Here is a 25,871-nt window from a genome sequence, read left to right as displayed (position 1 = left end):
TTTAGAGACACGTACTCTATGGAGTAAGCGTTACTCCTCGCTGCGGAGACATTATGCAGGCGTGCGGGTGATGGTCAGACTGTAGCTCTGGTTCTGCTGGGCATCAGAGCAGCCTTTGACACGGTATCCCACAACCTGCTCCTGCAGAGAAATTAGTCAGGCGGGCTGGAAGGAGCAGCTCTAAAGTGGATGACTTCCTTCCTTCGAGATCGTAGTTTTTAAGTTGCACAGCATCCGCATATGTCCAAATGCATTCCACTCTCACAAGGGGTCCCAGAGGGCTCAATTTTGAGCCCAACTCTGTTTAATCTTTACATCCCCTGGCGGAAATTGTGGAATCCACAATTGTGTCCTATGCGGATGACAAGCAGCTTGTTGTCACCCTATCACACACTCAGAAGTTGCAGCCATCCAGTTATCTTTCAGTCTGAGAGATCTTGCTTCCTGGATGTCAAGTAATTGCCTTAAGCTGAACGGCAGTAAAACGAGGTCTTGTTCGTAGGGAAGCCCGCTTCCATCTGGTCCTCAGTGTGGTGGCCACCGACTCTGGGTCTCTCATCCATCCCCAAGGAGGAAGTTACACATTTAGGGGTTTAGCTGAACCCTAAACTCTCCTCCGAGACCCACACTAGGAAGATTACAGGGAAATGTTTTGGAACCCTAAAAATATTGAGGAAAACTCTGGCAATCCTCCCCATTTCAGCCAGGAAAACCCTGGTCGACACTCTTGTAACTTCCCAGCCAGACTATGGAAATGTTCTCTATCGTGGAGCAGCAATAAAATGTCTCCATAGGCTACAACGCATTCAAGATGCGGCAGCACTTGCTTCCTCTGGAAAAGCTCTCGACTCCCTGCACTGGCTGCCCATCAAAAAAAGAATTATTTTTAAAACGTTGTGCTTCTGCCACCGGAGTCTGCAGAGCAAATGACCCATCTATCTCAATGATCTTCTTGTCCCCCATAATGGAACATTTCAACTTGGGTCATCTGGGGCTCACTTGGCTAAAGTCCCTAAAATCCAAAGAGCACAAATGGGTGTGCATTCAATTGGTTATTTGGCAGCCAAATACTGGAACGCATTACTCTTTTCTCTCCGGGCAGAACGATCAGAGAACATTTTCCGAAAAAGATTAAAAACTTGGCTCTTCCAGCTCTGAGGTATCAAGTTCGTATTGCCCCTGTTCTTGGGTCCTTTCAACCATCTTTACGTAGTAGCTCCTAGCGCGGGGACACACAAGCTGGTGTAACCAGGCGCTTTATAAATTGATTATTATAATAAGCAGATTTCTAAATGGTGCTGCATGGCGCCACCTAGCGGTACAGAATAGCTGCTACCAAAGGTTTTTCGGACCAGTCGGATGCCATGAACACTATTCTTGAAGTGAGTAATAGTTAGGAAGATGCAACACAGACCATTTTACTAAGTTGAAAATGATGCAGCAGCTATGGAGGCCACATGCAGTTAGCTTATGGACTGAAGTGGTCAAGACTGATGAACTAATTTATCACATAAAATTGAAAATGAAGATCCCCTGCCCCTGGGGAGTTGTACCACCACTGTCCTGAGCTCTATAAACACTCTTGGGATGGGGGCAACCACAAATAGGAAAGCAGTGAACTGAAATGTTGTTGCTAACAGGAAACCTTAGGGATTGTGTGCCAATACCTTTGTAAGTTATTACCACAAAAAAAAGTTGTAAGTCCAGAACCACTAGTTGCCCACCTCTGGTACGTCAAACCCCTATAAAAAGTCATTAAAAATATAAATACTATAATGCAATATGAAATTCATATATATAAAGTAGGATTTATTATTTAATAATACAATTATGTAATACCCTATTTTGAAAATAAATATTGTAACAGTATTTTTTTATTAAGATAATAATTCTATACATCACTTTTAAAAGTTAGAATGCATAATAAATAATAGTTTTATTAAGTAGGAATTTCTTTTAACCTTCATATAAATCATTTAAAATTAATGTATTTCCATTAATTAAAGATTTATTTCCAACTTAATTTAATAGTGCAGTAACTTTATTTTCTTCTACATTTAAAATAATTCTATTATATGAATTGACAGTAATAGGCAACTTGAAAATATATATTTTCGAGTTAAATTCTTTTTTAAAATGTTTAATTTTAACAGTATACTTTACTATAGGGAGGCTTAGCAATTGGGGAGGGGGATTTCCGCATGGTTGCCAGCCATGCCTCGGGCTGATAAGGTGGCGGGGGAGGGGTTGTGCTTATAGAGGCACACAGTCCTGCAACTTAATGGTGAACTTCCAAACTGAGGCCTGAGAAAGAAACATGTTCTGATCTTGAGCACTGTATGGAGAGATAATGTTGATGGTTGCCATCATATGCGCGTGACTCTTTCAGGAGTGACAGGCCAGCACAACAGAAATGTGTTTAGCTTGGCTGACCTTCCCAGGTGCTTCCTATCAGCCGTGATTTCCAAATGTATACACTGTCCCCTTGAACATGCTGCCCCAGGGCACTCCTGCCTCTGATGGTCTCTATGTTGGCCCCAGTTACTGATTCTGTCTTAGTCCGCATTTCACAGAGCGACTAAGTTATTCATTGGATGGCAGGCACCACTCCCTACATAAGCTTCGCAGGTGTGGCCACTTCGGGTTATTAGGAAGTCTGGGATCTCCCTCCTTTTTTACATCCCAAGCTAAGTCATCACTTTGGTACCAATAAAGCAAGTCCCTAGCGGGAGCCCCAGATCTTGAGCCTTCTCAGCACCACTGCTCAGGCTCGCACACCTTTGTGCCTGGTTTGTGGTTCCTCTCTAGAAAACAGGCTGTACTGCGGCCACCACAGCTTATTGACCCGACTCCCGCAGATGCAGATGCAGAGCCCCCTCGCTCCCAAGCATCAATTTAGCACGATGCCGACAAGTCAGATTTCTGCACTCCCCTGCCATATGCCTGCCGCACTCAGGCTCTACAGGAGGCCATGGCCTGAGGTGCCCCGACAGTTGTTCCTCCAGACTCTCTAGCCCTCTCTAGGTATCTCAGGGTTGTTGGCACTGTTCTCCATTTACCATCTGCAGCCATTCGCGACCGGGAGGTCCTTCTTGGGTCTTCACAGGCAGATGTGCATTACTGCTGTCCCTACTTCAAGAAGGTAGCCCCATCCGAGTTTGACACCCATCTTCAGGTGTGTCACTTCACTTGTGCCACGAGGCTACGGTTCGGGATGGCAAAAGGCTTTCAGAATGCTCTAGAGTCCCCCACTGTTTTAGCCGCTGTTTTAGCCGCTTCAGGAGATAGTCAGTGAGTGCTGCTGTTCGCGATTGGAAATGGGAGGGGGGGGAGAGGAGTGCATTACCACACCTTTACTCCATTCCCCTGCTGGCAGCACCCCATTAATAATAGTCATGATTCTGCAGACTCTACATACAACAGTGCACATACCCCAATTTATAATCCGTTTTTTGACACAATATATGCAATGCAAACAAATTGCAAGAGTATTTCAACAAGTGCTCACCCCAATGTTGTTGCTTAGCCCATCACAATGTATCAAAGGGGTATAAATCAAGAACGTTAGGAATTCTTCCATTTAGCACAATTATTGCTTTGCAAAGGGGAATAATTTTGCACATGACTCAGCCCAGTGTTATCACACCGTGTTGCCCTACCGAGGGGAATTGGACACTTTACTTGTGAGTTCCAATATTAGAAAGACTTATAAGTGCCCACATGAGTTGGAGATTCCTACCCTCCTCAGTTAAAACAGATGCATGTTGGCCCTTAGACTGGAGGTGAACTTTAACTTGGTCTTGTGCAGGAGAATTACTGTGCACTGTAATGCCAGACTACATTTTGCGTCCAAGCTATGTTAACAGGTGGTTAATTTGGGCTTGCAATATCATTGTTCGCATGCTGGCTTTTGTCTAGGTCAGGGGGTACACTTGAGCTCAATTGCTTTGTAACCGAAAACAAAGCAGCAGCAGAAGGCTGCCCATCCAGTCTGGGGTTCTGAGGTAGCTCTTACAACACAGGAAACATGCAATCACACTATCAGCTCAAATGAATGAAACTGAAGTAAACTAATTCCATGTAAGGGCGATGAGCAGCCACAATTACACTGAACTCCTAACAGCAGATCAAAAACGTTCAGCTGTAATATTTCCTCAATCTCCACACATTAAGGTGTAGATTGTGGAGTTTCGGGTGTAACATATGGAGGCAGAAGTAGCGGTCAGATTCTGAAATTCAGCAGATCTGAGTACATGACCCTCTTGGCCTAATCTAGGGTCGGCAAAATATATGTCCTGTATCCCGCCTGACTTTATTCAAGAACAAACGGGCAGAGGCGGGTATGCATAGAGGAGGCTAGAATCCGAATGAAGGTGGACGACATCCCCAAGAGAGCCTTAAGGAGGGAATACGAGCGCGCAAAAAAAGAAAAACTGAGTGTGGTTGGAGGTAGCAAAAAAATCTAATGAGGTCATGCCCCATGGGTCGAAGATACCCGGCATTATCTCTGTGAGGATGCCGATCATGATCTGCAAGATGACACCAGGTAGGCTTGGCTGCCCTAAAGTTAAGGGCCCGGAGAGATCCTCAAGTATCTAGCCACCACTACGGCCTCATCTTCTCTAGATAGAGCGCAAGTGACCCCAACCCCCCCTTTCTTGGATAGCGCGCAGCTCTAAAACAGTGATGTGATGGTGCTGCTTTATGGGACTCCAGAGTCCTCTTATGTCCAACTTTGCTGGATGACCATGCCAACCTGAAGAGGAGACTTCCAGAGAAGGGGAGAAAGGCCTGCCACACTTCAGGTTAGTATAGACTATCCATCATTGAAGCTGCCCCATCATACATATGAATCTGGCCTGTGATGTGGCCCTTCACTACTCGGTCCACTGCAAGCAAAGGTTCCATAGGAGGTACCTTATGTGCCAGAAAATATGGGGCATCAAAAGAATGCAGTCTCGGAACTGGGGCAGTCCCTCTCCCCTGAAACTTCACGATAATAGACTAAATGTCCTAAATTATTTGAGGTGGAGGGAGCTGGATCATGGTAACAGTATCCAGAATCGCACCAATAAAAGGAAGGTTCTATGAAGTTCGTTGATCGGCTTGTTTATATAAAATGCTACAGCTGACGTTAACACCACCATTATCTGCAGGTGGACCAAGACTAATTGAGGTAAAACAGCAAGATCAGAAAATGAAAGTAAGTGTCCTGAAGCAGGAATGGACATCATCCAGTTCTCTGAGTCCATAGCCAGCAGAACTTTAGCCAGTGTCATCATTTTGAAATTCTCCTTCAAAAAAGAACACATTCAAGACTCTGAGGTCCAAAACCAGTCTAAGCCCCCTTTCCTTTTTGGGAACCTCGAGACACCTGGAATAGCAACCAATACCAATCTCTACGTCAGGTCCAATTTCTATCACTGCTCTTAAAAGCAACAATGTTACTTCTTTAGACAAAATGTACAAGTTACTTACCTTCGGTAACGATGTAGCTGGTAGAGACGACTCTAGCCGCAGATTCCTTAACATACAATTATCCCTAGGCGCGAGACTGGATCCGGAAAACATTTTGCCACAGCATCTCTGCGCGCCGGGGGCGGCACCACGCGACTCCGCCCTGACGTTGTCTGCAGACATGACGTCATTTTTTGTGCCACAACAAAGAGCCATCACAAACAAAACTGTGAGAATATGGGAACAGTGTGCGAAAAAATCAGGTAAACAAAAAGGGAAGACGCGAATGGTGAGGAACAGCACCATTTGGGAAAGTGCCAGGCACGGAGTTACTGAAAGTCATGGAAGGAAAGAGTAAAGCACCGCTCTGAGAAGCAACCTTGCAAAGCGAAGGCGATATCCTCCCTGGAGGCAGACAAACGTGTGAAAAAAGTCATAGCAGACGACAGAAAGTCTGCATCCACAATCTATAACTGTGAAGGACAACAAGTCCGGAACAGATGAGTAACGACAAATTGCCTCAAGACAACACCATCAAGAAGTGTTGTATCCCCTGTAAAGAGCTCAGGTCTGATGCACAGCCGAGACCCCAACCCAGGGGACTGCAGAGCAGTCAGAAACCCCAAACAATGAAAAAGTGAGAAGATTATGAGTAGGACCCACACTGGAATAACTAGGGAGTAGGGATGCAGAAGTACACATGAACCTACCGTCCAATTACCAGAAAGGAAGGAGTGGAACAAAGAAACGCAACAAAGCATCCTACCAGGGAGGAAGTGAAAAAGGGCACTCGCAGAAGACAAAGCCACCCGGAGGGAGGTGAGTGCTGAAGTCCAAGCTGAAGGTCCTTGCAGAACGGGGAGGTAGGGCGGGCCGTTAAGGAATCTGCGGCTAGAATCGTCTCTACCAGATACATCGTTACTGAAGGTGAGTAACTTGTACATCTGATAGAGACTACTAGCCACAGATTCCTTAACGTAGAATAGATACGCTAGCCATACACAGAGGGGAGGAGGGTCTGCGAGAGAACCTCACCAGCTTGGAAGAACACAGGGCCTAACAGGGATGTGTCATGGGGACAGGAAGGACGGCCCAGCCCCCACCAAGCAGAAGTAAGCAAGAACAAGGAGACGGGAAGGCCAAGATACCACAAGCCTACCCAAAGGGCATAGGGCATCCGCCAGAAAAACCCGGAGGGACAGACGGCACTAAGAGAGTACCAAAGGAAGAAAAGAACCACCCGCAAAATCCAAGGAGAAGAGGTGGAAACAGAGGCAGAGCCAGCCACAGGAGAACGCACCCAGCAAAGGGGACAGCTGAACGGGCAGGGGAAAAGGCAGGAATGGCCCCACGGCCAGGAAGCGTATACGTGAGAAGGAAGATAGTCGTGCAAAGCTCAGGCAGAGCAAGGGACAGGGGCACACGGGTACACGCTGAGGCCCACGGAGGTGGACCACAACAACCAGGCGTGTAGTACAGCCCTAAAGCAGTCAACCAGAACACAGGAGAACACCAGAATATCCTTGCCCCCTGGAACACAAGGCAAAGGACCAGGCCGAAATGTCAGAAAATAAGGTGGAAACACCACGATAACGCTGTAGATGGCATGACAAAAGTCGGTCTGGCGAACCAGAGGCTGAAGAGGGAAGGCAAAACGCACAGAAGCAGATATCCAGCAGGAACAAAGGGCAAAAAGTACAACAGGCAAGCCCTGTAGAAGAAGGATAGAAACACCATCAGATACGGAGTAGAATAGAAAATGGAGCAGCGCAAGCTGCGCTAAGGCGGAAGAAAAAGGACCGCACCAAGTGGTATACAGTGACGCGAGGAGCCCGAGAAGGTATCCACACCCGCCCAGCTCAGGACAGAGCTATACAATAGCCAACAAGTACCCCACGTAGGGTATGACATGTCCCAAAACAAAACAGGGGGACATCTCTTAGGGAAACCAGCAGCAGAAGTCAAGAACATAAAAGACCTGTAGTTATCACCACAGGCGGCTTACCAATCAGCCAAAAAAGACACAGATGGTCCAACCGGAGGACCTATACGGCTTCACTAACAGGCAAAAAAAACACACATCACAAAAGCTGAAGGGCCGTACCATCAGCCAAAAGTACAGGGGGCCAACTGAAGGACCCCGAAGCATTCAAAGCCACACACAGCACACAGATGGGCCAACCGAAACACTAGCCCAGAGAGAAAGGTGGGATAAACGCCTCCCATAAGATACCTGAGGACCGACAAGCTGAAGCTTACGGAGGGGAAGGAGGACAGAACTACGCAAGGAGTCACTGAATAGCGGAGTCCGCGTGGGTGTTAAATAAAAGAATCCCATCAAAAGGCAGGTCAACAAGACGCTCCCGAATATTCTCCGGAAAGACGCTATCCCGCAAACAAGCATGGCGGCGGAGGGCCACAGAACTCGCCATAGCGCTGGCGAGAGAATCAGAGACATCCAAGGCCGAACAGAGAATAAATGCAGCTTACTCCTGACCATCCATCACATGGTGCCGCAGATCAGCGCGGACACCTTTGTGGGAGGTGCGAGACAGAAGGGACTCCGCGGAATCCCACAGGCAGGAGGTAGCCCTGGCCAACACACAAAGTGTGTTGAGCGCACGCAGAGCCGCACTAGTGGAAGCGAAAATGTTATGCCCCCAGAAGTCCAACCACCGGGCCTCCCTTGACGGAGGGAGCAACACTGAAGGCAAAGAAGGAAAAGGAGTCTGCAGGACCGGGCCCTGGGCAGATGGGTGGGAAAAAAGACAGACTGGATCATGCGGGGCAGGACGGTGGAGGAGCGGCTGAGGCACCCGATCCTCCATAGCAGGATGCCCCAGGCTCCCAGATGAGAGTTGTGGAGCGAAGCTTCAAATGGAAGAAGCAGCTCCCTTCCACCAGAGCCCTGGTGGAGAATCTCCAACAAGTGGTCCATTGGGAGTGGAGCAACCGGGTTGCCCATTTGCAAAATGCTGGTGGCAGTGGAAATGGCCCGGACAAAGCCTACACACGCCTCCGTATGGCGTCGTGGGGGAGAGAGCAACTCTTCCGTGGGCGAAGGCTGTAAATTAAGCCGTCCGTCCCCATGTCCTGCTGGAGGAAGAATTGGCCAGCCCCTGGAGGATGGCGGGGTAATAAACTGCAAGGAGTGGAAGAGCGGGTTCGGGGGCTGTGGACGCGGAGACGGCGTAGAACCCGCCCTGGAAGTCGCCGGGGAAAAGGCAACGACGCGGTGTCCAGTCTCCGGTGAAGAGTAGACAAGGAGATGAAAATCCTCCGGAGAGGAGGGAACATCCGGAGAAGAGTCGACGATCCAACGTCGGGACGGCGCCGGGGAGTCTGCCATGGCCACTGGTGTGTCCTCGATCGGTGCGAAGTGCCCACCAGGGGTGCGAGTCGACCACCACCACGTGCCTCATAGGAGAGAGGGGATGGGGCGGTGCCGAAGCAGCCAATTAATGGCACCAAAGAGGCGCCGGCTGGACCTCAGATGAGGCAGCCGCCTGCGCAGAGGGCAGAGAGGGACTCGGGGAGTGATGGGGGTGGGGAGGTCCCCATGTCCTCGACCTGCGTAGAGGACTGAGGGGGACTAGGGGACGAGTCTTGAGTCCCGATGACCTCCTGTGACACCACAGGGAACCCTGCAGGGTTTTGCGGTGAGGCAGGAGCGCTGTGGGTCTAGGAGGGGAACCCTGTAGGCCCCCACCTCAACGACACCACGTCTCCAAAACCTGAAGCCGAACTAGTCGGCGCCGGGGGCGAATCCGTGGAAGGCCCCGCGCATGGTGAGGGATCCACAGACGTCTCAGGAAGAGGAGGGGGTCCTAAAGAAGCCTGCAGAGCCGCAGTGTAAGTCTTATTTGGGCCCTTGTCGCCCCAAGGCCAGAACATGGCGGATAGGGGGGCAACGGGCTTGGGCGCACGTCCCGAGAGGAACCGGCGCCCTCTGCAGAATGAGGACAGGGCCTCGGTGGCAAGCTGCAGGACTTACCGGCGGGCGAGCGACGATCATGGGGCCTCAGTGAAGAACGATGCCACAGACGGAAACTGCGGCTTCTGGACCCCTCCGAGGTACGGGACAGACGCTGTCACGAGACCGATTTGGACAAATAAGTCGAAAACTAATTCATCCGGCGCTCCCACCGGGACTTCGGCTTCAGATGCTGACAAGCGTCGCAGTCCATAGAATGATGGTACTCGTCCAGACACCACATACAAATAGGGTGAGGGTCCGTCGCTGACATCTGAAATGTGCAAGAAACACACGTTTTGAAACCCAAAGGCATTGCACACTGTTCCCAACGCAAAGGCATTAAAAGAGGCCTGAAAACAGGTGTAGCGAACTCATTCCGGATCCGCGTTGCACGTGGAAAAGGAGGAAACTGTCGTCAGCACGCCGAGGTGGGACTTATGTGACCTCGCTGACGTCACGTCCGCGTACAACGTCAGGATGGAGTGACGTGGTGCCGCACCCGGAGTGCAGAGATGCTGTGGCAAAAAGTTTTCCAGATCCTGTCTCACGCCTGGGGATAATTCTTCGCTAAGGAATTTGCGGCTAGTAGTCTATCAGATAGTGGCATGATCTATGGAAATCCAAAGAAAAAAATGGATGGTCGATAGGTGAGGTGCTCAAAAAAGGGAGGGTTTAACCTTGCCAAATAATCTTAAAGATCCATTGGTTCAATATGATAAGAGTGTCAGTGGGGTAGAATTGCTGCACTGGTTGAATAGGTTGCAAATGCTGCCCCTGGTGATAGGCTAGACCTGTCAAATAGAATCAAAGTCCAATATTGTTGGAAATATTTCCAGGCAAGGGGAGCCACCCCAAGGAACGAGCTGCAGTATTTCTGCTATCCTTAATGAGTCCCAGGACAGAACTCACCTCCGCACCAAATAGTTGAGCCCCATTGAAAGGTCTATTCATAGTGGCATGCATCCTTATGTGCCAGCTGATGACAACACTGGTTCGAACAGCCCGGGCAACAGAATAAGTTGTATCCAACCAGAGATCACAAAATACTTTGCTACCTTTCTGGTCTTGGGCAAATGAATTGTGGAGGCGTGTGGGTAGCTACCCATGAAGCAAATAGTATTTAAGTATCACAACGACAGACTAACTGATGAAATAACAGTTTGGTTTTGTGTATGGCTTATTTTTTTCTTGGTTCTCTTTCAGGTGGAGCATTGGGAAAATAATTCAGTTTGACTGTACCTGTAGAGGTCAGAACTATAAGGCTTTCTGAAGTTAGATGCTGCATTAGTAAATTTGGATGACCTGAGACAGGCCTATGACATCTGGCCTTTAGAAGAATCACTGGCAGGATGGAGCATAGCTTGGTCCAGGCTGCAATAAATGTCTCAGTTAAAGCCCCAGTGCATAGCAACTAGGGATCTGAAATGGAGGGCCAGGTTACGCGGTTTCTGTAAGAAGAATGACCTTAGTCTCGAGTACAGGTAATTTCAAGCCTAGCACATACGCAGCTCCTCTTTCTACTACCTCAGAAAAAAAGGACTGTCTTTCGTAGGTGCACCTAAAAGTGCATTCAATTCAGCCTCCAGCAAAGCGCCTAAGCTACTGCATTTAATAGGTCAGGATGTAGGCCGGTATCAGTGTAATAAGGAGGAAGATAATGGTTCACTTCCTCCTCTCTATAGTCTTCCCTGTAAGGAACATTCTTCAGGCGCTGAATGGCTTTAGTCGGAGCAAAAGCGGGTCTCCATTCTCCTGAAATACTCTCTGAGAGGTAAGGGAAAAAGAGAGTCTTCCTCATACTGAGGGCGACCTTTATTGATTGTATAGCGACTCATACGTGACTTAGATCCTGGGTTGGAGCAGAATGTAGTACTGGCACCTCGAACTGGGGGGCAGCACCTACAAAGGAAAACCGGAGGGCGCTGTGGCAAAGAATGTAACACACAGCCTGGCACTGCAAGCGTAGTGACCTCAGGCAGTAGGGGAAGGTCAGCAATAAGGGAGGGCCTACTGACAGAAGCCAAACTAGAAGCCTTGACGGATCCACTGGGCATCAATACGAAGCAGTGGGATCTGGACTCCTCTTATAGAGCTGCAGCATGGCCTTCTCGAAGGCGGCAATCTGCTGTGGAGTTGATGATGACCCTCGGAAATCATGTTACATTAGCCCCAGGACCAGAATTTGAAAAGATTCAGGCCTTTGGTGTTGAAGGAGCAAATAGCCCAGTTTGGCGTTTTTGTGTTTTCTCTCAGAACTGCCTCTCAACCTTATGTTGGACTTACTTAAAGATGTTTAAGGGAAGTGGAACTGGAAACCATCTTCTGAACTGCATTGTAACATCTATATTCTTGGGTTTAGTTACATAAAGTTAGCTTTCCACGGTCTTATGGCCTTCAGGTGCATGAGGGAGCCTTTGTGCCAAGGCACCAAAGACAGACAGTGTGCGTATTTGAGTCAGACACCTGCTAGTGACACGAGCAGCACCATTTAAAACCGGTCATCTTGGAGAGTGACAAGCCGGCACACAAGAGAATGAGAACCATGTTCCTGCAAGACCCAGACATTCAAATAGAAGGACTTAACGTCTGAAACAGGTACACAGTAGTAATACCTCAGTCAAATTAAATTTCCAGGGAGTAGAAAAGGAAAAGCATTTACGGGTTAAAAAAAAGCACATGTCACTCTCACAGAAACACACCACAACGCTCGTGTCACACTTCTCCCTTTATAGGCAACCCTGGCAAGCACAAGTCCGTGTGGTACTCAAGAAAAAATGTGCCTTGTATACAAGCATAGTGATAGTTTAAAGAAAATGGCGCAGACAGGTAATCCTCTAAAGACCTTTCTATCAAATATACAAAACTAAATAAGTGGCTGTTGAACCTTCACATGAAGAACTGGTGCATATACTGCCATAACCTTGTCTGCACATTAAATGTGCCCAAGTGCCTGAAGTCATCTCTACAGTCCAAATCTGGTTTTAATGCATGCAAAAGCCATTTAATGGACTGTATGGAGATTTATTCAGCCAATGAAGAGCAAAGCCTATTCAAGGTTCTGAAACATGCAATGAATGTGCCTTATTGGCATTAAAAAAACAGGTCATAGAAAGCACACACAAATCATTGCCTACTTTTTTGCTAGTGCAAAAAGAACAATGATGGATGGAATGCTGAACAAATCAAACATTCACCCTTAGTCACAGATCTAGGTTAAAGCCATTGGTTTTTTTTTCTCGCTACGCCATTCCAGTTTAGACCCAGCCATATGCAAATCAGTCTTGACCGTGCACCCCACGGGAACCGTCCATCCTGAAATACCAGGCCAGGTCCTCCTTGGACCAAAAGCAAGCATCCTTGGACCAGTTTCGGGGTATCACCACTCAACAGTAAGTCTAGCTTGAATCTGGTGGCATATAGAGCATGGGACCCATGTCTGGGCATACCGTTCCCACTTAGGTTGACAAATGCAAAAAAGAACAGATGGTGGACAGAATGCTTAACAAATCAAACATTCACCCACAGTCACTGATCTTGGTTAAATCAGGGAGGACCTGGTATAGACAAGTTTGGGCTATTCCTATGAGGAGCAGGGTAAAGACTGATTTGCATATGGCTGGGTCCAAACTAGGGTGGCATGGTGAGCAAAAGAACAATGGATTTAACCTAGATCTCTTGACTGGGGCTGAATGTTTGATTTGTTCAGCATTCTATCCATCATTTGTTTGTGCAGCATCCTTTTTTGCTAGTGCAAAACACCGGTTAGATAATTACAAAAATGCAAATTAATTTGAAAGAAGCAATTATTGTGTACGGTCTGCAGATATGCCACTTCTGTGGGGATGAATTATGCTCGCCTGACATCTTACAGCTTGAAAGTGTAATTTGGAAGACTAACTTAGCAAGCTCTGTGAGTGTTTCAGTGCTTTCAGGTACAGCCTTGGGTACTGTATTGGAATTTATATAGCGCATTCTATCCCTGACGAGGCGATTGAATGCTTTGCTGAAGGGGAGCACGCTGCGCTATGGGATCCCAGTTGCTTGTGATTTAGTTCCAGACTTAAGTTTGTCGAGCTGTTTTATTCAAGTTCAAGTTCGGTCATTTGTATAGCGCACTGCTCACCCAGAGGGTCTCAAGGCGCTTGGGGATGTGGTACATTATTTGTCGAAGAGCCAGATTTTAAGTTCTTTTCTGAAGGAGATGTGGTTTTGGGTGAGGCGGAGGTGGGTGGGGAGTGAGTTCCAGGTATTGGCGGCGAGGAAGGAGAAGGATCTGCCATGCAATTTACAGTGTTATTTCCAAGCACATTTATGCTGATGTATGTGACCACCTTAATTGGATACGAACTGTATGCCCTCAAGTTAGTAGGATACTCCACATCTTTAGTAACCTTGCATGCATGCAGTCATTGCTGTATCAAAAAACAAGGGGACCCACTAAATGGCTTGGGACCATGGGTATCAATTATTTTCAGAAAACAACGGTCCTAAGCCTAGAACATTATTTCAAAGCAATGTCATATAGACCACAATTGGACACTATATGTACTTTTCTTATACCCAGCCGGGCAAAGAATTTATTTCAAACAATTATTCAATATATAAGTTACAATCAAACAACAAACATTTGGCGTTTGGAGTGAGGCACAAGCCTGTGCCGTACTAGAAAAATAGAGGAAGGTTGTGAGAGAGGGTGCAGAAGAGAAGACAGTTTACGTCAGGCAAAGAGAGAGTTTGAGCAAAACTGGATACTGCTTAGAATTCAAATAGGCAATATTCCACAGTGGTACGTACATACATATAAAAATATTTACAAATCAACTGTATGTCTACTGAGCAAAGTCGACGGCGTTTCGATCCCGTGCTCAAAATAATGGGATCATCCTCAGGACTTAATAGTTGCCTGGTGTAACAAAGAAAAATTTGCCCTCGGTGCTAGAATGATCCGAGTGGCGCGTACAATGATTTCCAAGAAGTCAGATAGGTGGTGGCTGGATCCTGGTAGCAATTCCTAAAAATGGTTAATGGCGCAATTGTTCGAGGAACCAGGTAGCTCGAGTGGCGCGTGAAAAGGTTTCCAAGAAGTCAGATGAGTGGTGGCTGGATCCTGGTGGCAATTTCCGAAATTAGGTAATGGCGCGATTGTTCAAGGAACCAGGCAGCCCCGTGTGGGTGCCACGTTGGTTGTTTTTGTTTTAGACCAGCGTTCGATTTGATATTCGATCCGCGTTTTGATAGGAGCCTGTCCGTTGGTGCGGTCGGTGAAATACGCGATCCGCTAAGGAAAAATGGTCAAGCAGTTGGCCGATGCACAGGCTCCTCGTAGGTAACGCTGCAGCCATTATTTTGAGCAATATTCCACAGTGGTAAATACATATAAAAATATTTATAAATCAACTGTATGTCTACTGAGCAAACGTTACCTACGAGGAGCCTGTGCATCGGCCAACTGCCAGACCATTTTTCCTTAGCGGATCGCGTATTTCACCGACCGCACCAACGGACAGGCTCTTATCAAAACGCGGATCGAATATCAAATCGAACACTGGTCTAAAACAAAAACAACCAACGTGGCACCCACACGGGGCTGCCTGGTTCCTTGAACAATCGCGCCATTACCGAATTTCGGAAATTGCCACCAGGATCCAGCCACCACCCATCTGACTTCTTGGAAACCATTTCACGCGCCACTCGAGCTACCTGGTTCCTCGAACAATTGCGCCATTAACCATTTTTAGGAATTGCTACCAGGATCCAGCCACCACCTATCTGACTTCTTGGAAATCATTTTACGCGCCACTCGGATCATTCTAGCACCGAGGGCAAATTTTTCTTTGTTACACCAGGCAACTATTAAGTCCTGATGATGATCCCATTATTTTGAGCACGGGATCGAAACGCCGTCGACTTTGCTCAGTAGACATACAGTTGATTTATAAATATTTTTATATGTATGTACCACTGTGGAATATTGCCTATTTGAATTCTAAGCAGTATCCAGTTTTGCTCAAACTCTCTCTTTGCCTGACGTAAACTGTCTTCTCTTCTGCACCCTCTCTCACAACCTTCCTCTATTTTTCTAGTACGGCACAGGCTTGTGCCTCACTCCAAACGCCAAATGTTTGTTGTTTGATTGTAACTTATATATTGAATAATTGTTTGAAATACATTCTTTGCCCGGCTGGGTATAGGAAAAGTATATATAGTGTCCAATTGTGGTCTATATGACATTGCGTTGAAATAATGTTCTAGGCTTAGGACCGTTGTTTTCTGAAAATAAATGCAGTCATTGTTGTGGCACATTTTGTGTCAATTATGCATAGTTCTACAAGAAATTGAATTTATTAAAGAAATAACTTGAGGTACTACTGTGTGCGATGCGCGTGTCTGTTTAAGCTTCAGCAGATACTTGTTTTAGGCTGGGCGGATATGGTTCTGAAGATCAGCAAGATCTATTCATGCGACAATTGTTTACAGTTCGGTTAGTATAGCTTCAGTGTTAGGCAGGTAATAGCTACATCCGATAAGCAAGTTGCATGCACGCAGACAGATAGTAGACTATTGCCTTAATTTGGTGACGCAGCTGTAAATCGCTTCACATCTACTGTCTAAGACAGAGGTACTCATGGCGCAGTGTTCAAACTTCAGATTTAAATTGATGGTGCGTGCACTCGACTGCGAGCCCGGGGTCTATGTGGCCCAGAGGTGCTTGGGATTTGACAGGAATATTTTCGCCTTTGCAATTAATACGTCATATTTCGCACCTATGACAGTCCTTCGGAGGTGACTAGCGACATCAACAGACGCTATTAGGATGTTCTTAAGTGTGTTGGAAACGGCCACTAGTGGGAACAATGTCGGCTCACAGTTTGACGTGATATGAAAAATGGTGTAAAACGGTGAACGCAAACAGCAGTTACTTTTTGGCACTAGTTGAAGCGCAACCGTAAGCATGCAAGTTCACATATTTGTTAACTTGACACACTTCCTAAATGCAAAAAAAACCAAAAGAACTTCCGTTTTCTGAGCTGATAGTACTGAAGGATAAGAGAGAACACCATTTCTCTTCGCTTCTCGCACTGCTCTCGGCACTTCCTGCCTCTTGAAACACGCAACAATAGAACGCAGGAGAGACTTCGAGTGAGAAGAAAGCAGAAGCAGGGGTAAGGCATTTTACCGGATTTTACTTGTATCTGCTTTGCTCACATTATTCAGTTAACTGCGATATGGCATAATAAAATACTAATTTGTTGTGATGCTTTATACCGTGTTTAATAACTGAATCTTCAGGATATACTGTCATCATGTGTTTTAAGAATGTTAATGCCGTTTCATAAATTCTCATCTGTTGATCAGCAGTACCCGGATTCTGTGTCTCCTACAAATCTCTTGCTTTAAAATATGCGACCCTTATCTGAAGGGCTGCAAATGTGGTGTTTAAGGCCACTGACCCCAGGTGTCCCAGGGAACGCTAAAGCGCGCGCACCACGTACACTCCTTAGCCTCTTGACTCTCAGGACGGGGGCGAGCAGTCCAAGCTGTACTCAGGGAGGTGGTGTAAGGTTAGAGATTCGGGCCCTGTAACAGAAAAGTTCTTAATAAACTCATTGTCCAGCCAGTACGTACTTTAAGCTCTATGTAACACAATGCTACACAAGCACGGGGACAGATCACGGGAATATCTTAATCAACCTCAGACGTATTGACAATGCTCACAGTGATCGAGGGATAGGGCGTCTGCCTAGAATAGTGACACTTTGCTGAATGCACCACAAGATCTTGGTGCTCACTATCATGCACTGATGGCAACAATCAACGTGCCCTGATGTGCCCACTGTATTTCTGATGCCCCTGCAGGAATGAAGACTCCAGATCACAGTGCTGGTGTCTTTAGTCCATGGAGGGCAGTTGCTGAGTGCAGTGCTGCCGCTAGGCCCGCCTATTCCGTGCAGATTGCAGAACACTCACAAATGGGCCAGTGAGACATCGTGTCTCTTCTTAAAGTGCTCACAGGGCCATTCAAACGAGCAAGTCGAATGAACGGAAAGCCCACTTTCAATATTGGGGAGGGAGGGGGCCCAAAGAGGCTACAGTTATTCTCGACGCTCACCCTCCAGGTTCTCGTGGGGTTTCAGTTACAGAGGGATGGGTTTCGGGGGATCTAAAGGTAATCGCGTACACTTGCAAGCGCCAGCACAGGTGTGGCATGGCGTAGAAGAGCCAATAGTCATCGTTCAGTTCAAAGTAGCTCACAGTATTTGGGGCAACAGAGTATCAGGAACTCAGTACCACGGCTGAGTGTTAAAGGTTTTGGGCAAACGAGGTCCGCACTGGATACACCACCAACTCTCTCAGGCCAGGAAGGATGGTTGCATTAACTCGGTGGTCCAGCTGAGAGCAGCTGGTGGCATGCACACCAGTGGAAGGTTGCAGGGGCTCACCACAGTCTTTTGTAATGCCATTCTCCCCCAGGCGCTCAAGTGTCCCTGTCGTTTCGTAAGTCCCTTTCTCTGGAAAGCCCCTCCACTGGCTAGCTTTCCTCCACCAGGTAGTTGTGTTCATCTGTGGATAGCCTCTTCAAGCAGGGTCACATTCAGTGCACCTCTGTCAGAATCAAGGCAGGCTTCCTCGGCTAAGGCATATCCTCAACTACTCCAGCAGAATGTTGCAAACTTCCCAAGTGATATCACTTCACCTGGCTGGGAAGGTAGGTGTCAAAAACACCAGCACTTTGTCTTCGAGGTTTCTCCAACACACTGTCGAGTGTTGCCTAGCACTGGTCAATGGGAAGTCCTGGAACAATCATCTGGGGTTTCAGCCCACTTTGAATATGATATTTCCAGACAGGGCCTGCGGATTCCACAGAAACAGTCTGTCTTCTAGTGTCAGTAGGAAGGAGGGCAGGGTTGTGAATCCCCTGTTCAGCGGAACCCAAAACAGAGCCATAAATGTGACTGAAGACTTCAACCTTGACACTTGTCAGATTTACAAGAGCAGCCCCTCTTGGGGAACAAAAGTACAGAACATGGCAACAAAAAAAAACGACTTCTGCACTTCAAGAGGCCATTCGTCTCCAGTCCAAACACCCTACAGTTGAGCTCTACACAAAAGCTTCAGGAATGGTAGCAATGTACATTGCTCAACTGGCAGGCTGTCTCCAACTCCATTTTGTACATCATCTCTGCAGTAGAGGTCCCAAATTGTTGGATTACATTGTGCTTAGAGTCATTAATGAATGTTTTCTCCTGATGTAATCAGCGTGTGTGACACACACACACACACACGCCACAAATTCACTTCATGGTTAGTTCAGGAGAGGGGTGCAATCTTGCAAAACCAAGCAGGAGACCTTACTGTCCCAACACACTATTGGCAGCTTCAACCTGGTATGTGTGACAAAATGCAAGGATTAAAGTGGTTAGGAAATGTCCAAGCAGGCAATACACAAAAATAGTTCAGATTAATTTTCTAGAACAGACAAAGAAACAGATTTCAGAAGTGTATTATACAGATCTTAGAAAATATATAATCCCTTTCACATGGAACAATAGTTCACATTGTTGCAACACCTTGGCACTTTGTAATTGTTCAATCTTCAACACTTAATATCTGAGTGGTCACTGATTAAGTCTACAATGCACCCAATCACATCTGGATCCATCACACAGGAGTCCAAAATTAGTTTAGCATATAAGTCGTACAGCAAATTCGAGGTACAATATCATAGAACAGTTAGTGTTCAAGTAAGAAAACAGCAATGCACAGAAGCACATTGTCTTGTGGGACTGCTAGACCAGAGTTACTTCTGACAAACAAAAATGTCCTCTAATGGTAAACTTGGTTAGAATCCGTATGTTGTGGATCTCATGCACTTCATCTAAAATTCGACAGTTCGGAAAAAGTCAACTCAACAATTTCAGGGTGAACCGATAAGTTGCAACAAGCTAGCCAGACTATTTCACCGTTACCTCCATTTATGAGTTTAACACAGGCAAGACATGCAATGAATTACTTAATACAGCTACAAACCATAAACCCTTAATGGAATTAAGATGGCAAGAATAGATTCTGGTGAAGACGGAGATAACTTTTTTTTGCTGTTTTATAGATGGTGTTTAACGCTGGAAAACAATAAGAAATCCAGTTGACAATTTATATCTAGTATATTTTCTGAATATTATGAGCTAGAAATAGTTTTTGCTGTAATCTGCAACTGATGCCAATAGTGGTTTATGCAGGAAATATCGGATTATGTGTAAAACAAAGCAACAAATATAATTCTTGTGGCTCCTAATGCAGAGCAAATTATGCTCAATGCATGGAAGACTTCTTACATCAAAGGTATTAAATACATACATGATGAAATTAAAAGATAATAATGATTATAAGGCTTAGCCAACATATTTAAGTTCGATGTTGTTTTATATGTAGTGTCCATTTCTCAGTCTCTGGTATCACACAGATGGTGAAGCCTTTATGTTAATGGTAGATTGAACATCAAACATTTTCCTCAAACTCATTAAGACAAAATTGTTGCCATTCCATAACCTCTCTACAAAATACACTGAGCAAGAACTGTTAGATTTAAATTGTGCTGATAAACATTGATTTATAAATCACTGACATCTATATTTTTCTTTTTAGAAAAGCTGATGGTACAGAAGTTATTATCCAAAAAATGACAAATATTTTCATAATTGCAATCTGCTTTGGACAAATGTGGCAGCCACTTCATATAGAGGCAAAACCACCTATAACACATCTACATTATCAAACAACGGTAATATCTTTACAAGGCCAACAAACTAAACTAACTTCATCGAATGAACAAAAAATGGTAACAACTTCTACTAAAAAACAAACATTTGGAACATCCATTTTGCAAGGTCCTGCAATGGGAACAACACCTTTGCAAAAACCAACAACGAAAACACCACCTGTGACAGACATAACTACAACAATACATTTGCAGAACAACCACTGAGAACATCACCTTTGCAGAAAAAGGCAACAGGGACGAAACTGTTGCAGAAAGAACCAACATCTTTGCCAGAATCTGCATCGGGAAAGAAGTCTTTTCTAGGAAATGCAAGGCAAATAACAGTTACTAGCTCAGCTACAGTTCAAATTCATTCAAGCTCAACTAGTTCATTTCAGTTTTTTCCCACGTTAACTAAAAAGAAAAAAGGCGCTGAAAGAAATGAAGGATCACAAACACCTCAATCAGAAAACAACTCAACAGATCAAACTAATAGAATTGCCAAGATATTTGCATATCTTCTTGGCAGTATTTTGATAATCATGGTTGTAACAACAATAGTGATATGGAAATGTGTAGCTAAAAGAGCTACAGTTGACACAAACTGGGCAGGTCGCTCTCCCCTAGCAGATGGTGAATTTTCTCCAGACCTCACCGTTCCTACAGAGGAAGTTATTCAATGCGTTCAACGTGCATCAATTACAAGTAATAATTTTTCTCCTGGGATGTTTAACAAGAAACAAACCCTGCAGGATGAGGACAGTGTCCAAGCCAATAGCTCCAAAGACAATCTTTCTAAACAATACAATCAAGACGGAGAGAATCAGGTTGGCCAGTCTAATCCAACCTTGGACATACTAAATCCACCTTCTACAATGTCTCTCAGTCTCAATGGTCCAGGAGAATTAAATACCATGCCAAAATTAATGGAGTTGGCCAACTCTGAACAGCACTCTGTGGTATCTGCTAAACTGGTTAATGAATCTGCTCTCCCAGAACCATCCAAAATACCCAGCCTACAGCTTCCTTCACCAATGTCTTGCAATGAGGTTCATGAAAATACAGAGGTGTTGGCCAACCATTTAGATTCATTTGCAAGAGATGAGCAAACACAAAAGGGGCCACAGCTATTTCCACATCCACCTTCTTGCATACTCAATGAGGACAGATTTGAAGAATTTCCACCACCTCCTCCAGACGTCTACTAGATTATTACGTTTGGTGCATTTTACTTTTTTTTTATACCAAAATCAAATTCTAATGAAAAATATTTAAATCCTCCTTGAAACAATTCAAACGTAAATATCCACGGCCTCAAGGCACACACAAAAATACAAAGCACTGCTTCAAACAAAGAATACCATTAGATTAAAATAAAAAGAAAACTAATGACAAAATGCTTTCTGAAGAGGACAGCAAATGTAACAAGTTTGCATATAAGAAACGAAGCACTCGTATGCTTTAACTGATGGGATTTTTACAGTGGATGTACTATCTAAATCTGAACAAGAAAAGATCATTTCAGTTTGAAGAAATTAAAATAAAGGGAATATTATTGAGCTCAAGAGTCATTTCTAATACTCCCAGCGCATACCTCCTTTAAAGGATTAATGACTGGCTTTTGGGATCATTAAATATACTTCAGAAAAGTTACGATTTTCTTTTTAAAGTACTTGTCTTAGAGGATAACTGTCTGTATACTAATACTTTCAGCATTGAAATGTTAAGCCATCAGTCAACTGCAGTAACTATATGGCAACAGGTGAGTGGTTTTGTTGTCAATTACATAACACAGGATAAGCTCCTCATCCCAGCACATGTTCAGTCAACAAGTTATTGGACTACAATGATTAGAGCTGTAGTGTAAAACAGTTTAACTTGTTTTGAAAATGATGGTCCTAAAAAGGCTCTCTGTAGACATTAGAAGGGTGTCATACTTTTTTTCCTAAATTTAGAAGAACATAAAATGGAAATCCAAGGAAGTCAACCCACAGCCACTCTGCGAAATGGCTAACCAAACTAGACCACTGCAATTCTTATTCAGGAGTTTAACATGCGCAAAACATGCACTAAATTAAGCCCACTTACAAAAAGACAGACCATTAATTGGATTAAGACAATGAGAATAGTATCTGCTAGAGACTGATGTTTTTCTTTGTTTTTGGAATGGTAATTCATGTTGGAAAAAACTTAGGAAAACCTGTTGAGATAATTAAACTGGATTAACTAGATGCGTAAATATGAGGATTTTATTACAATTGACAGGTATATCACTAACAAATCAGGCCACAAATTTAAAATTTCAGATGACATTCATGTGAAGAAAACATGAGTAAAACAGAAAAGAAGACTGTGCTCTATAAAAACAGAATGTTCCCTTTATTAGCATTCAAAGCAAACACATTGTAAGTCTGTTAACTGTTTTTTTCAGTTAAAGCTGGTAGTATACAAATAATAGGTATTGAGGTTAATTGTTCAACAAGACACGGGATTTAATTTTGTGCACATGTACTGAAAAAGTATGTCTTTCTGCAAAAAGACAATAACATTTGACTAATGTAATCAGTGCAACAATGATTTTGTTTAGTATTATGAGCTGGGCACATGTACGGTTTAAATAAAAAGGAGTACTGTTTTAGATGCACAGAGATAATATATTAAGATAAAACACATGACAAGTAACAGAAATTATTCTTATTGGAATGTTGGGTACATGTCTAAGTGTGTCAGTAGTCGAAGGGCACAGATGACTACTTTCTGTGTTTGGTTTATATTGGCTTTCATCTGTTCGCAAGAGAAGCAGGAATGGCATGAGCAATCTTACCTCAAACCTTCACAGACTTAAGGAACAAGGGAAATTAGTGAGGGCCAAGAGAAATCAGTAAGGAAAAGAAGGCAAAGGCTGAGATCAGAGATATTGTATGGAGCAGAGTAGCAAGATAGGAATCACTGCAGGCTTAACCCTCAATAGCGAGAATGAAAGTGTCCACTGCACACAATCCTTGCTAATTATTTTACCCTTGGTGGCAGGTGCACAGTTTATAATAACATGCCAGTCACAACAAGACCAGACTACACTACAATGGCCCTATTGTCCCAGTACTTCACAGAGGAGGCTCTTCCACTGTGGTGGAGTAGTGTCACCCCACTGAAAAGTAAAATGATAATAAAACCATTTTATTATAATTTATTTTCTAACCTTATTGCCTACCAAGCCAAGCGGCACATCAGCAGTATGGAGGAGTGGTAGGTAAGTGTGCATGTCTGTTTGGTCGGCTGTCTAAGGCCAGCCAAACATATATGCACATGTAGGCTTCTCCAACGTAGCTGCTTTGTACAGCCCAGTTGGAGGAAAGCTGCAGACTCCCTGTGCCTGAGCGATCGTCAAACCAGCCCGCTCAGGCCAATCCAGGCGCTGCTCTCATGCTCAGTATAGTATGAGAGCAGCATCTGGATTGGGTTGGGAGCCTGTGCAGTAAAGCCCATCCACTTCAGGGACGAGAGGAGCAAAGAGGCAGGCCGACAGCAGAGCGGGATTAAGTCTTTATTTTAGTTTTAAAACCCAAGCCTGCTCCTACCACCCCGCCCCACCACTTTACTATAGTAGAAGCTGTTACTGCCCCTCTTCCTGACTGAACAGGAGACGGGAGGGCATCAGATGGATGAACTGGCTCGCTAATCATTAAAATTGTCGACGTACTCTGAACTTTGGAAGTCCTCTCAGTCACTGTAGACCTCCATTGGCATGTTTTGTTAGAGGTGCTCACTGATGGACGCATATTGAGGGGTAATGCTACATGACCAGGATCAAATCCTACTGGCGCTTAGGATCAATGGTGGCTATTTTATTATTGTTATAACCGCCCCCCCCACCCCGACCTTCATTTACCTTTTGCTCAACATATATTAAAACCGCTGAGCTATCAACCTGAGCACAAACCAATGCATTGCTTTTGCGGGTAGAGATAGAAAAACTACAAAAGGAAAATACTACTTATGTGTAACTGTTCGCAGTTTGTCATGTTGTAGATCACATGCTGTGCACTATCTGGCCATCAACGGGGGAGAGGTGAATATTAAAACTTGTTTACTTCCAGTCATTATGTTGTAGCCTTGATAATGACTCATTATTAAGGGCCCAAAACACACAAAGCAGATTAGGTTATCTTTCCCAATTGGATTTGCTGCGTCTGCGTATTTACTAACGTACAAAATGCTTAGGAAAGATATCAATCATGTACATTCCATCTGAAGGTGCAAGGGTGGTGCATTTGAATCTACAAAACAACAAGCTGCAAACAGTTGAAAATGAATAAGTGAAACTTTCCACTCGAAGCATATGTTGTAAATCAAACGCAGTGCACTGAATTAAAAACAGTGCCTAATTCCTTTAAGGCTGACGTGAACTGGCAGTAATTGTTTTGGTAAAATGTGTGCTTAAAACCGTTTGGATGAACAGATATCCGCGTAGCTGCTTTGAAAATATCCACAAAAGAGATGTTGCCAAGGAAAGCCACGGTATTCCCTTTCTGCACATTGAATGTGCCTGTGAAATGACTGAAAGTTGTCTTTGAGAATTCATAACAAACCTGAATGGACCTCACACACTATCTGTCTATGCCCCCTTTTAGAAATGGGTAAATTAAGTGAAAAAGTATAGCTCTGTCCATGTCGTACATGAATGGTCACTTGACACCCGAAGAGTGAAGCGTTCTTGTGCATTGCTTGAGGGTTTTTGGAAGAAAGTTGGAAGAAGAGTGGTTTGGTAGCCGCAAACAAGTATTGCCTTTGGTAGGATTTGTGGATGTCAGGTTAAAACTACCTTTAACTAAGAGCGTGATTGTGACAAGAAAAGCCACTTCCCATTTTAATGCCTCTGGTGGTCTAGAATGTAGTGTCTGAAAAGGCACAACCATAGATAGTTTGGGACAATGTTGAGATCCTCTGCATATGAGGTGCTCTAGATAAGATACACTTTCTTAGCCCTTGCATAAACATGTTGGCATCTGGGATTGTTCAAGCAGAAACAATCTAATTTGCAAGTAAGTAGCTGCAGCTAAAATGTGTATACAAATTGAAGTGTGGGCCAGCCCTACCTCTATGAGAGAATTACAATATTTGACCATAAGGAATAGAGTTGAAGTGAGTTGTTATACAAAAGACTGTTAACAGAAATTAACAACGCATTTTCACTTTCCTGCATAGTACACCCATTTTGAAGGATGTGTGCCTCCATGCATACTGGAGGGAAGTTAATGTACCCACATTCTATGATTTCAGGATTGCAAATCACTAGATTCGGGATCTGGATTTAGATGGAAAATGTGTCCAAAATGATAAGTTTGAGCAAACCTTGAGCTTTCAGTGTGGCTGTATGGACATCTCTAATAACAGAATATTCTACCTGTCACACCCATTTGTGTCTAGAATTACGGGCATGGTTGCTTAATGTATTTGCATGCAACTGTTAATATTGGTAGAAACGCATATGTAAATGTCTCTGAATGGTTAGCCCACAGAACATTCCATTGGGCTTGCTGGTGTGGGAACTGGGATGCAGAGATTAATTTTGGTGCACAAACATAACATCTTGCAGAACAGAGTCAGCCAAATGTCCTTCCTATCCTACCTGGTTGTCAAGACAGAAGTGGTTTTTGAAAGCATGCATCGATACCCACG

At 44.8% G+C, this 25,871-nt stretch overlaps 2 protein-coding genes across 9 annotated transcripts in view; one reads left to right on the top strand and one right to left on the bottom strand.

Moving 5' to 3' along the window:
- NF1 (neurofibromin 1) overlaps positions 1-25,871 on the bottom strand; it is a 2,143,703-nt gene that overhangs the window by 638,252 nt on the left and 1,479,580 nt on the right. The gene's annotated exons all lie outside the window — the stretch shown is intronic.
- On the top strand, positions 16,477-22,830 carry EVI2B (ecotropic viral integration site 2B). The gene is given in 3 exon segments (XM_078679711.1): positions 16,477-16,596; positions 20,078-20,400; positions 20,403-22,830. Coding segments are annotated over 2 exon segments (1,287 nt in total). The 5' UTR covers positions 16,477-16,596; positions 20,078-20,111; the 3' UTR covers positions 21,401-22,830.

This window comes from Lissotriton helveticus, chromosome 3_1 (genome assembly GCF_964261635.1).
Source record: "Lissotriton helveticus chromosome 3_1, aLisHel1.1, whole genome shotgun sequence".
In the NCBI taxonomy this organism is placed as follows: Eukaryota; Metazoa; Chordata; class Amphibia; order Caudata; family Salamandridae; genus Lissotriton; species Lissotriton helveticus.
Note: the sequence above shows the minus strand (reverse complement) of the source record. Positions and strands in the feature narration are given on the sequence as shown.